Raw genomic sequence first — 13,479 nt, 5'->3', positions numbered from 1 at the left:
GAGAAATTTAGCTTTCTTTCCGCTTCCTAGCCCCAACTCACATTTATACCTTTTATATCCTTTAATTCATACAATAAACTTATAGATTTGAATCACTAAATATTTAGTGCTTATATTATTGTGGCCATAAAGTGCTTTTAACAGCTAAGCCACGTAGTAAACTTTTCCTTTCCTATGCAACTATCTACTTTTCCTGGAGCAAATAATTATTTATCTTTGTTCCTTGCTTCTCCCCACTCAGCCTATCCCCTATTCAACCCCAGTCTCCTCACCAATTGTCTAAGTCTTTTTCAGATTAGTCATATGTATGAGTCTCTCTGTTTTTTCTTTGTGTGAATGGCCTCCCAGAGCCTCTGCCCGGGTGCCCTCTACCTCTTCCGCACAGCTCTTACCTGAGAACCTCTTCCCGTTATTGTCCTGGGAAGTCTTCATCTCTATCTTGTATCGGGTCCCTGTCCTCAGTGCCGTGTCTTCCTCTAGGGTGTCTACTCTCTCAGTTCCTGTAGCATCTCCTAGAGTAGCTTCCTGAGAAGGTTGATCATGAGATAAAACATTTGAAATCTTATACTTCTGCAAATGTCTTTAATTTACCCTCACACTTCAATGATGGTTGTGGAATGGGTTAGAAATACTTTCCCTTCAAAATTTGCAGGCATTGCTGCATTGCTGCATTGCTTTGTAGCTCCCAGTATTTCTTAATGACTCTTTCATTGACCTGTTTTCAGTCTCTGGAAGCTTATAGGGTCTCTTTGTTTCCATTTTTTTTCTCCCCATGGAAAACTAGGCAGATTTTTTTTTAATTGAAGTGACATTGGTTAAAGTCTCCCGTGTTTTTGAACTTAACAGCATGTCTCGGTCTGGGATTACTTTTAACCATGGTGCTTGGCGTGTACTTGGGGAGTCCTTTCAGTCTGGAGACTGTGCCCACTTTCTTGAGCTGTTCCAGGGATTTCCTCTCCTCCATTTTCTCTGTACTATCTTTTGACAACTTTCGTCATTCATATTTTAGACCCTCTGTTCTAGCCCTCTGATTTTCTTGTTCTTTATTTTCCATCTTTTGGTCTTTTTGCTCTTTAGAAAATTCCTTTGCCTTTATCTTCTAATTCCCCTATTGAGATTTTTTATTTGTTCTTTAGATGTTTCTTTCATAAAAATATAGAGGTATATAAAATGCATATTCATACACATGTATGATTATCTTGGTTTTTATCCTCGTTGAAATACACGGGGGTCTGTCCAGAAGGTGTCCAGCCATGTTATATGAAAAATAATATTGAAGAAGATACAAGATACAAGAAACACTGTACACAGGACAATGACACCTCAGTCCCCTTCAAAGTGGGCACCTTGGGACCTCACACAGTTTTCCCAGTCGCCATCAGCTGCCCTGTCGTATTTTCCTGATTCTCATTGACTGTCTGAATCTTTTCCCTTTCAAGGGTGATTTTATTTATTTATTTATTTTCAGAGGGAGGAGAAGGGAGAGAGAAAGAGAGGGAGAGAACCATCTCTGTGGGAGAGACACTTCAATTGGTTGCCTCTTGCACTCCCACAACTGAGGACCCAGTCCACAACCCAGGCATGTGCCCTGACAGGAAATCGAACCCTGGTGCTCAATCCACTGAGCCGCATCAACAAGTCTCAAAGGTTATTTTAGTTGTAGAAAAGGCCAGAAGCTGTAGGGTGCTAAATCTAGGCTGTAGGAGGGCTGAGTCACCTGGGTGATTTGATGTTGTGCCAAGAAACTCTGCATGAGACATGACACATGAGCAGGCATGTTGTCATGATGAAGCTGCCAGTCACTGGCTGCCCATAGCTATGGCCTTCTGAATCATCCGAATAGTCTCCTGAATCATCTGAATAGTTTCCATGAAGGAATGTTCAAGCTTAATGCAAAATATGATGCAGATTCATTGCTTTACTCCATCAGTCATTTTGAATGCGACAGCCACACAGTACACATGCTCACTCAACAGTGTTTATTATCCCCAGTGACCAGTACAGTGAAGTCATCATTGTTCATGCATGCACATTCCATCCACTCTCCTTAGCTGCCAGATTACATTGATGTCATACAAACTCTTCTCATTATATTAACAATGGCTGGACTTTTTCCAGACAGACTTCGTATTCTCCTACCTTTGAGAATATCGGTGATTATTTTACAAGTTCCCTCTGCTAGCTATTTCCTTTATGTTGATGCACTTTGGTTTGTTTTTGCCTGCCTGCAACATGGTCAGAATCTCTGAGGTTGTGGATAGGCTATTATGCTGAGCAGCTCAGTGTGACAGTCTGGCTGGACCTGTATGTTGGGTAGTCTCTGGTGTCTCTTTATGTCTGTCTTCATCGTCCCGTCGTCATCGTCCCCAGAGCAGACTCAGCTGTTCTGCCTGGAATAGAAAGGTCTATCCGCGTTAGGCTCTCTTTCCCTAGAGTCTCTCTCTGTGTTTATATGTGTCTACCTTTGTGTCCCCAGTGCCTCACACTTAAAAGAATCTTAATAAATGTATGTTGAGTGATTAAATGAAGAGATGTGCTATTATCCTTACAGTCAAGGAAACTTCGCCTATGGAGGTTAGGTAACTTGCCGAACAGATTCCAGCAGTCTTTCTCATCCCAAAGCCCAGTTCCTTCCACACTCGGGAGAAGAGGAGGTTTATATGCTAGTCTGAGCTTCGGTGCAGAGGAGGGTGACTGAAGTGCCGGGATGTGTGTAACAAGTATGGCCCACACTGTGGCCCTCAAATTATCCTTAGGGACTAGGCAGGTGGCAGTGGCCTTACCTATAGTAATATAGTACTAGTGGGAGTGAAAAAATCCCACTGTCAATTTTGAACACTTCTTTTAGTTCTGCTTTTTTTCATTTGAAAGAAGAAACACTTTTGAGTGTCTCAATGATTATGCCAAGGCCGAATCCCTGCCGGTGAACATGGCTAACCCGTTTGCCAGAACAGTCCTGTTCACTGATGTCCAAAGAGCCGTGCCCTGTGTGACAGCTGGCGGCGCTGCTGCAGTCTGCTGAGCCTCGCCCTGCCGTGAGATTGTGTAAGAGCCCTCTGGAGCCAGCCTCACGCATCCATTTCTTCTTGCTCTTGTGAAAGGTTCTGGCCTGCTGCCCTTACACTGTGACAGTTCTGGGTTCTGTTCCTTACAGTTAACTGACTGGGACTTGTTAGACTTCTTGAGTTAGTAGGTTAGAATTTTTCATTATTGCTGGAAAATCCTCAGCCATTGTCTCTTCAGATATTGGCTGCACCCCAGCCTCTCTGTCGTCTGCTGCTGGGACTTCGATGATGTACACACACAGTACTCTCACCATCTTCCACATCCCTTGCCTTCTCTTCCATATTATCCACCTTTTTCTTCCTTCTGGTTGAGATGTGGATGATTTTTTCTGGGCTGTCTTTGGGTTTACACATTCTTTCTTCAGCTGTGACTAACTTGCTCTTAAACCCACTTATTGATATTTACACTGGTTGTGGTAATTTTCATTTCTACAAGTTCTATTTGGTTCTCTTTCAAATAATCTATTGCTCTTTTTATAGTTTCCTATTTTTTCAAGTTTGTTCTTTCTTTGTTTAAAAATAATAAGTGTACTTATTTACTATCTAGCTAATAATTCTTACACTTGAAATCTGCTTTTGCTGCTTCAAGACACCCTTTGCTATTTCTGTATCCTTATATGCTTAATTTAATTATCTTCAACTAGTTTTTTCTTATCTTTAAACTTATTTGTGGGGAAAATCACTGAGCCCTGGACTGAAGGTCCTTTTATTCAGAGAGGGTCTCCATTTGCTTTGCTGGACACCTGAAGATGCCCCCATTTGGGGGAGATTACTTAGTGGTGTGAATTTGGGCTGCAAACACACGGATGGTTGACTTACAGTTAAAACCCTCAGAGACTGTTCTGTTTTGTTTTGTTTGTCTCTGCACTGAGAAAATTTTCCTTGCAGTCCCCTGTGGAGTAGTTGTGGGAGAAAGGAAGGTGTGAAATTTGTTTTGGTTCTTCCTCCCACTAAGGGTGTGGCCCTTTGGGATTCTAATTGCACAGGGATAGTTTTCTCGTAGACTCCTATCTCAGGCAAAACCTGAACTCTGACTTCTGTCCCCTTCTCTGGGTAAAATCTTTAAAACCTAAACTTAAGATGCTCAATTTCCTCAGAACTAAAAAGATGTGGAGTCAGCTTATTTTCTCAGTCTCCTCCACTGGTTCTTGTTAACTCCTCTTTTCCACACCCCCACGTCCATTTCCAGAGATCCTGTCGTCTCTAAGTACATCCAGAACCTACCACCTCCACTGCTGTCACTGTGCCCCACACCTATGCCGTCTCTCCCCCAAATTATTGCAGCAGCTTCCTAGCCAGTCTTCCTCCTCCTCCCCTGGCCCCCATCAGCACGTGCCTGCAAGTTGGATCGTGCCATTTCTCTACTTAAAACCTCTCACACAGAACAGAGGTGTCCTGTTACTGCCCTCACTCAGCTCCACGCTCCCCTCAAATGCCTCTCTGATCTTCTCTCGTTCCTGTCTGTTCGCTTCATTCGCATTGACCTCACTGCTCCTCAGACATACCTGGCAGTCTTTTGCTTAGGACCTTTGGGTTCCGGTCCCCCTGCCTTTGAATCCTCTTGCAAAGATACCTGCATTGTTGTTTGGTATTTAACCAACTGATGCCTCTTCACAGGGGCTTCCCTAACCGCCCTTTTTAAAATTCTATGCCTCCCCAGCACTCTTTATCCACGATTTTATTTTTCTTAATTCTAACAGTTTGCTTCTGTATAGTGCCATGCAGTGGTTCTGAGCACTTTGCAAATATGAACACATTTAACCCTTACACGACCCAATGTGTTACTTTCATTATTCCCACTTTACTGATGAGGAAACCAAGGCACAGAAAGATGAAGTCACTTGCCCACGGTCACACACACCAAACCAGTAAGTGGCTGAGTGGGGATTTGCCCATGATCTGATTGCAAAGCCTGTGCTGCTAACTGTGCTCTCGCTGTCTTTCCATCAGGAGCATTTGTCACTGCTGTTATGCAACTTCTTCCTTTCAGTTCTTGTGCGTCTGTACCTGCCACCTCCGCGCTCATCTAAATGTCAGCTCCAGGAAGACAGGGTTTTTAGAAAACCTGTTTTGTTTCCTGCTATAATCCTCGCATCTAGAATGTCTGATCCATAGGTTTAATGAGTATTTGTTCTAGAAAGGAGATCTTTGAAAAGGGCACCATGTACTGTCTTCACGTTTGAAGGTATTTTAAAGCCTTAGTTAAATAGGTAATTTCCTGGGAGAAAAAAAATCTAATGGCCGTAAGAAGGAAATCTTAAAAGCCTAATCATAGGGTATGAAATAGAGGGAAGCAATCATCGTTTTCTTCTTTCCCCCACAATAAAGGCTCCGGCCCTTTCGGGCTCAGTAATAAATACTTTAAACTTTCAGAATCAAATACACAATTCCAGAGCAATGGAGAAGATCAGAACTAATCAATTCATCCTACAGTAATTAGGCCGTGACACACTTGTATGACCTTGAATATGTCCTTGGTCTTTTCTGCTCCTCTTTTCATCTCTCTGTAAAATAAGTTGGCAATACTGGTCTTACAGGTTAGGATCTCAGCAGCCGGGGATGGTCCTTGAAAAGCAGTCAGCACTCAGTAAGTGGTTGGAATCACTGTGCTGACATTGTTTGAGATGAAAGTAGCACACATGGGAGGAGACTCTACCCCTGTTAGTTTATCTTTGTGGATTAGAAAAAGTTTAATTAAATACTAGTGAATAGACCTATTCATAGAATAATGTACCAAAAGAGTTTACCTGAATCATACATAATGGTTAGGTATATGAAAATAAATCAATATTGTGTATTATATCAAGAGGATAAATAAGAAAAATCACATGCTTACTCAATGGTCATTTGTAAAATCTATTAAAATTCAGTACCCATTCTTTTTTAAAAAATATTTTATTTATTTATCTTTTAGAGGGGAAGGGAAAGGAGAGAAGGAGAGAAACACCAATGTATGGTTGCCTCCCATGTGTCCCCCACTGGGAACTGGCCCGAAACCCAGGCATGTGCCCTGACTAGGAATCAAACCAGTGACCCTTTGGTTCGCAGGTCCGCTCTCAATCCACTGAGCTACACCAGCCAGGGCCAGTACCCATTCTTAATGAAGAAAAACTGGGTCTGTGATGAAGAGCTTCTGTATTATGTACTTAGAGTAAGAAACACTAAAGTGTTCTTAATTAAAATGAGAAAGAAAAAGAATGCCTGCTATTATCATTATGATTAATCTTGTCATAGTCCTGACCAGAATTGTGTAACATTCTGAAAATAAATCAATAAAAATTTGTTCAGACCAGTGAGAGGTATAAATACAGGAAAGAGAAAATTATTAATTGTAGATTATATGATTTTATATATAGAAAATCCAAAGAAATTGCAGAAAGACTATTAATATGAATACATATTCAGTAAAGTAATTAGATATGGGGTGAATGTACAAAAATCAATAGTAATCTTATATATGAGCTATATAACAAATTAAAATTTCTTCCATATATCCCATTTACATACATTTGCCATAATTTTTAAACAATAGCATTGAATCATATGATCCATATATGTGGCAAAGTTATGAGACATCCCCCAAAACTTGCAGATAAAATAAGATTACCTAATGGGAGTTGAACTATAAAATTAATTACTAGATGAGTTAAAACAGAGATAGGAAATATCCTTTAAGTTACTATTCCCTAGACATAAAATTTAAACATAATCTGAAAGAAGGGAATCAGAAGTCCCTGAGGTCACCCCCAGGTTCAGTGATTCGCTGGGAGGACTCACGGGGCCAAGCATGTAGTCATGCTCACTAGAGTGTGTGTATCACGGTGAAGGGAGACAGAGAATCAGCAAAGAAGAGAGGCACATCGGGTGAAGTCCAGAGCAAAGCAGGCTCCGACTTCTAGGAGCCTTCTCCCGGTGAGGCCACACAAGGACGTCCCTAACTCCTCCAGCAACAAGTTGAGACAACACAGCTAAAGCATCTACCAGGGAGGCTCATGGGGGACTCAGTGTCCAGGGTGTTTATCAGGGACTGATCATGTGGGCGCCCTGTGCCTGGCACGTACCAAAGTGCCATCGTCCCAGAAGGAAAGCAGGTGTTCCGCACAAACCATCTTGTCTGCACAGTCCAGGTGAAGTGAGCTCGGCAAATGGTGGGAACTCAGACAGATCTAAGTTCCCAGAAGCCAGCCAACAGCCAACCTTGTAAGCAGGCCTTTCGAAGGATACGGTCAGGCTTGTCACGCCAGCTCTTTTTACTGTGTTTAAACAAATTAGGAGAGAAGTTGATCAGAAGGGAAGCAGAGGAAAAGGAAACCTGGGGGCATAAGTAATGGCAGTGGGCAGTGTTCATCTCAGCTCTACGCGGAGCCACAGCGTCCCAGCCAAGGACCCAGGCCATCTCCGCCTTGGGCAGGAATGCCTCAGCTGCCTCAGCTTCAGGATGCTCCTTAATATCATTCAGTTTGTTCCCTGTGTTTTGTTTACAAGAAATTTCTTGCCCTGGCTGGTATAGCTCACTGGATTGAGCGCCAGCCTGGGAACCACAAGATCGCAGTTCAATTCCCAGTCAGGGCACATGCCTGGGTTGCAGGCCAGTTCCCAGCAGGGGACTCACGAGAGGCAGCCATACATTGATATTTCTCTCCTTCTCTCCTTCCCTTCCCCTCTAAAGATAAATAAATAAAATGTTTTTTAAAAAAAGAAATTTCTGATTTATTTTAATTAATTGTTTTGTATTGCTATTATGTTTACAATGTTCCAAAATCAAGAAGGCATGTTATTCCTCCCAGTCCCAATTCACTCAGTCACTGTCTCTCCCTTTAAGTAATCACTGCTATCTGTTTTTTGTTCATCCTTCTAGAAAAAAAAAAACTTCTAAATGCATATAGAAGCCAAGATATGCCATATAAATGGTAGTCACATGCCATACACAACTTCTCTGTATGGTACTTTTTTCCACCGGGAAGAAATGTTGGAGGTCTGCATCCACTCGTAAAGACTTCTTCGTTTGTTCCTTGTAGCTGCACAGCATTCCGTTGTATGGTTGTGCCATGATTTAGTCTACGAGTCCCTTATTGCTGGTCGTGTGGTTGTTTCTAAGCCTTTACTATTATTAACAATGCTGCAAGGAATAACTTGGGACTTCTTTTACAGGTTCGGGAGTACAGTGATAGAGTAAGTTCCTAGTTGTGGAATTGCTGTGGTAATGGAATATATGTGTGAATTCAGTGCAGCCTGCCAGATTGTCTTCTACATTGTTTGTGCTAATGTATATTCCTACCATCTACATATGCATTTGTTTACCCATATTTTTGCCAAGAGCATATATTTTCAAACTTTTAGAAAAAATGCTAAAGTAGTAGATTACAATTTGAAATTTAGTGTCTCTTTGATTTTCTTTCCCTTGTCAATAAGGTTCAGCATCTTTGATGTATTTGAGCTGATTGGGTTTCCTTTCCTGTGAATTCTCTTGTTGTCTTTTGCCAATTTTTCTACTGGTTTAGCAGACTCATTCTTACTGATTTGAGAAATTCTTTCTATTTTAAGGACATTAATCCTTTGTAATGTGAGTTGCAGATATACTTCCCAGAACATCATTTGGCTTTTGATTTAGTTTATGCTGTATTTTACTATGTATGGGACTTTGATTTTTGTGACTGGGTTGATTAACCATCATCGTAATAGGAAGCTCTTCTAGGTTACAAAAATAACTCTTCTATTTTTCATTCAACATTTGCATGGTTCAAGTTTTTACATTTAAATCTTTGAAATGTTTTATCCTAGTGTGTGGTGTGAAGTATGGGACAAACTTTCTTCTGCATGGCTCTCCAGTTTTCCTGCCAACTAAAACTGTCACCTTCATCATGTGCAGTCAGTCCCGACTGTTTGGGTATCACATGCTGGGCTCTCCAGTCTTTTTCCTTGGGCTTCTGCCTACTCTCTTGTCAGGGCCACATGTATTTTTTCAAAGTTCTCGGTTTCTTTTTCTTTTTTTCCTTTTTCTTTATTGTTGACACTATCACAGATGTGCCCCATTCCCCACCCTTATTTTTTATTACTGAGGCTTTAAAGTATGTTTTAATAGCGGATGGGGCTTGTTCCCTCTCTGCTCTTCTTTTGCAGAGTTTTCTGGCTAATCTACTTTCTCCTTATAAACAGGGATTATTTTTTTTCAGTTGCAGGGGAAAAATCTGTGGCCATTTTTTGAGGTTGGTTCAAATTTTAATAAATTAATGTGGCATCCTTAGAATGGCTTCCTCTCTAAGAATATAGTATGTCTTTCCATTTGTTCTAGTCTTTATTTTTATGATTAAAGAGTGGTTTTTTAGTTATTTTTGTTTTTTCCCAGTTTTTATTAAGTTTTTTGTACTTTATTTTTATTTCTCTTTGTTTTTTATAGTATTTTACTGATTATGCTGTTACAGTTGTCCTGATTTTTCCCCCTGTGCCCTGACTCTACCCAGGACCTCCCATCCCTCAGGCAGTCCCCCTACCATTGTTCATGTCCATGGGTCATGTGTGTTAAGTTCTTTCGCTACTCCATTTCCTATATTGTACTTTACATCCCCGTGGCTATTTGTACTTTTTTTAAAAATTTACTTATTTTTAGAGAGAGGGGAAGGTAGGGAGAAACAGAGGGCGAGAAACATCAATGTGTGGTTGCCTCTCATGCACCCTGAACTGGGGACCTGGCCTGCAACCCAGGCATGTGCCCCGACTGGGAATCGAACTGGTGACCCCTTGGCTAGCCAACCGGTGCTCAATCCACTAAACCACACCAGCCAGGGCCTATTTGTACTTCTTAATCCTCTCACCTCTTCATCCATTCTCCCACACCCCCTCACATCTGGCACCCATCTGATAACTAATTTCTTTTCTCTCGCTGCTTTTAAGATTCTCTTTTTATCTTTAACCCTTTGGCATTTCAATTATGATGTGTCTTGGAGTGGGGCTCTTTGCATCCATCTTGTTTAGGACTCTCTGTGCTTCCTAGACTTGTGTGTCTATTTCCTTCACCAAATTAGGGGGGTTTTCTTTCATTATTTTTTCAGATAGATTTCCAATTTCTTGCTCTTTCTCTTCTTCTGGCACCCCTATGATGTGAATGTTGGGCCTCTTGAAGTTTTCCTAGAGGCAACTTATACTATCCTTATATTTTTGGATTCTTTTTTTGTTATTCTGATTGGTTGTTTTTGTTATGTTCCAAATCACTGATTTGATTCTTAGCTTCATCCACTCTACTGTTGTTTCCCTGTACATTGTTCTTTATTTCAATTAGTGTATCCTTAGTTTCTGACTGGATCTGTTTTCTGCTGCTGATGTCCTCACTAAGTCCCTTGAGCATCCTTACAACCAGTCTTTTGAACCCTGCATCTGCTAGATTGCTTATCTCCATTTTGTTTAGCTATTTTTCTGGAGTTCTGATCTATTCTTTCATTTAAGTCATGTTTCTTTATCTTTTCATTTTGGCAGCCTCCCTGTGTTTGCTCCTATGTATTAGGCAGAGCTGCTTGGACTCTGTGTCTTGGCAGTGTGGCCTAATATAGTAGGTGCCCTGTGGGGTTCAGTGACACAGACTTCCCTATCACCCAAGCTGGGTACTTGAGATTCGCCCTTTGTGTGGGCTCAGTACACTCTCCTCTTGTAGTTGAGCCTTGGTTGTTGCTGGCAGATCAATGGGAGGGATTTACCCAGGCCAATCAGTTGCAACGATTGGCTGTGGCCACTGACCATGAACTTCCACACTCTGTGGCAGATCAGCTGTGCAGGTGCAGGGTGGTAGTACTCTGATGTGGTCTGTAGCTGTCCATTGGGTGTGCTGGCCCTGGGGATTTCCCAGGGGGTGCAAGCCAAGGTCAGCCTCCACCTATGTTTTTCCCAGGGCCACCACCCTGCCTGAGCTATGAGGCATCTGAGATGGCTGCTACTTGTGCTGGGCTTGGAGATTCCCAGGTGAAGCCAAGCCGTGATCCTAATCTGGCTGCTCGGGTTGGGGGGCAAGGGGGCAGGGGGGCGTGGGGTTCACTGAGGCTGGCTGTTACTCGTTTGAGAGGATTTAGGAAGTTAAGAAGCAGAGCCAAGACCAGCCATTCCTATGGAAAAGCAGCTTAGGTGGGCCTGTGAGTTGGGTGGGGCAGAGTCTCTGGGAATCTCCAAGGCAGGCCAAACAGCTTAGCCAGGTTGATGGAATCTCAGACATGGCACTAGCCTACTGGCTTTGTGTGGGGAGTGTTCAGCGAAGGGACGATGGCCCCTGCTCGCCCTGATGCCTGACACATCAGTGCCTCCCTATGTACCACTGGTGCCTTTACAGCTGTGATCCCGGGCTTGGAGCTCAGAGGGAGCGAGTCTGAGTAGGTGAGTCCGTGTGGGGATTCTTTCAGAGGAACTGCTTGGAGCTCCAGCAGTTTCTTCCACCAACTCAATCCCCACTGTTTCATCCTGGGCTGGGGGGGCCTGGTGTGGGTCTGGGACTCCTGGCTTCTGAGATATCCCCCCGGAATTTTTATCCACCACATGTTGATGTAGGACCAGCCCATTCCACATCTGCACCCCTCCTACCCCCATCTGTACGGATGTGGTTTCTTTACCTGTATAGTTGTCAGACTCCATTCAACTCGATTTTTGCCGGTTCTGAGTGATGGTGGTGCTACATTTTAGCTGCAGTTTTGATGTAGGTGTGCGAAGAGATGAGCCATGTCTGCCTACACCGCCCTCTTGCCTGGTGTCCCAAGTTTACTTTTAATCTTATCTATCTTGTTTTACCAAACAGTTTATAATTTTATTTCCCATGTAGATCTGCCTTTAGGGAAAGAATACCCTTAAAGCATGCAAAGAGTCAGTTTAATTCTCACATCAACATTCTAGTCTTAGAATTCTAGTCTTATACATCATTCTCTGTGAGCAGTGAATGCGATTCACAGTGAGAGGTGCATCTCCTCTTCACAGACCGGTGAGGTCGGGTTTTAGAGCCAGACCTCAGAGCTCAGAAAACTCCCCTCGTGCATACACCCATCAGTGCATGTTGCCCACGGGTGGCCTCCGGGCAGACAGCCAGATGACCTCCCTCTGTACCCTGTAACACTGCAACAGTATCTATGCCTTTATTTTAAAAATCAATAGTTCACTTAGTCAGTGCGAACTATACTATTTTAAGAAAGCCTATTATTCATAGTAGTTATACATGAATGGCAGTCTCTTCAGCTGTTGCCGATGTGTCTGCAGCTGCTTATGAGTCAGAGCCCAACCTAAACACTAATGATATGCTTTAGAAAATGACTGTCTTTGGTCAAGCCTTTAACGAACGCTTTAAATTCTTATATGTTACAGAATTTCACAAACTTATTTGGACAGCCACTAGTCTGCTTGCTTTCTCCTACAGCATATCCAAAAGCTTTACAAGGTATGTTCCGTCATTACCTCTTCTATCCATAGGTTGCAAGTAAACACTGTCTATATTCTGGGTAATATTGATCTTTGCTTCCCACCTATAATGATCACATGTGGATGTATGGTGTTCAATGTAGCACGTGTCAGTCTGAAATCAACCAGAAGTCTTGCTACCATTAGGCCTTGCGGTAGTTCTCAAAGAAATGGTAAAGCATCCTTGAGTCAGGGGTGGTTTTGGTCCCTTGCTCTTGGGGAACTTAAAATTTGTGAATTTTAAAGTGTGCTTTGTAGCTGTTTGTTTTCAGAGAGCTTGTTCTCACCATGTAGTGTGATTTCCTGTAATCGCTGGTTACATCTTTTAAGATTGTAAGATTTCTGGTCAAGAAGACTTCTCAGCCTATGCCTGTGAGTTAGGATACCCTAACTGGCACAACATAAAGGGTTTCTTTTATCCACATTTTTACCTGGTTGTATTTTTAGATAAAAGAACCTCTTCTCAGAGTGCCGGAGAGACAGGTCAGTGTTCTGGCCATTTCTCAGACGAATAAGAAAGGAAAGACTTTCAATAATTTGTCTGTAGCTGGCAACACATGCTGTCTGGTTCTGTTGCCCAGGCATTAAGCTAGGTACGGTACTAAACGAACCTTAACGCTGTTTCAGCAGTACTTGTCACCCGTGCACTATCTCCCTGACTGTGAATAGTGCTGATGTCTCTCTGTGGGAGATGGCATTTTACTGCTACTTCCCAGCCAGAAGTCCTGTCTGCTGACATAGTTTGACACAGGAAGTGATGGTCAGCATTTGAATGCCTGAGAGAAGCTGGAGACTTGTCACTGTTGTTTTGAGGTAAGTTCTGCTATTTAACAGGGAGAAACATATAGAAATACTAAGTTCCTGTAACCAAAAGTCAAATTACTGAGGGATAGAACTTACCTTCAAACAACGGTAAAATTCTCCTGCTTTGAGGAATTTGTTAACCTGTTGCTCTGGAGAAGGGTAACCCCTTCCAATGACTTGGGAGTACTTT

At 42.4% G+C, this 13,479-nt stretch overlaps 1 protein-coding gene across 4 annotated transcripts in view; it reads left to right on the top strand.

The window, feature by feature from the left end:
* SCAI (suppressor of cancer cell invasion) overlaps nucleotides 1-13,479 on the top strand; it is a 106,405-nt gene that overhangs the window by 87,435 nt on the left and 5,491 nt on the right. For all 4 annotated transcript variants that reach the window (XM_037036447.1, XM_037036446.1, XM_037036445.1 and 1 more), the window contains one exon: nucleotides 12,393-12,465. In XM_037036447.1, coding sequence (XP_036892342.1) covers nucleotides 12,393-12,465 — 73 coding nt within the window. The remainder of the gene's footprint in view (nucleotides 1-12,392; nucleotides 12,466-13,479) is intronic.

Source organism: Sturnira hondurensis, unplaced genomic scaffold, assembly GCF_014824575.4.
Source record: "Sturnira hondurensis isolate 20B ecotype Veracruz unplaced genomic scaffold, ASM1482457v3 Scaffold0022908, whole genome shotgun sequence".
NCBI lineage: Eukaryota > Metazoa > Chordata > Mammalia > Chiroptera > Phyllostomidae > Sturnira > Sturnira hondurensis.
The sequence above is the reverse complement of the archived record's forward strand: the minus strand, read 5'-3'. Positions and strand labels throughout refer to the sequence as shown.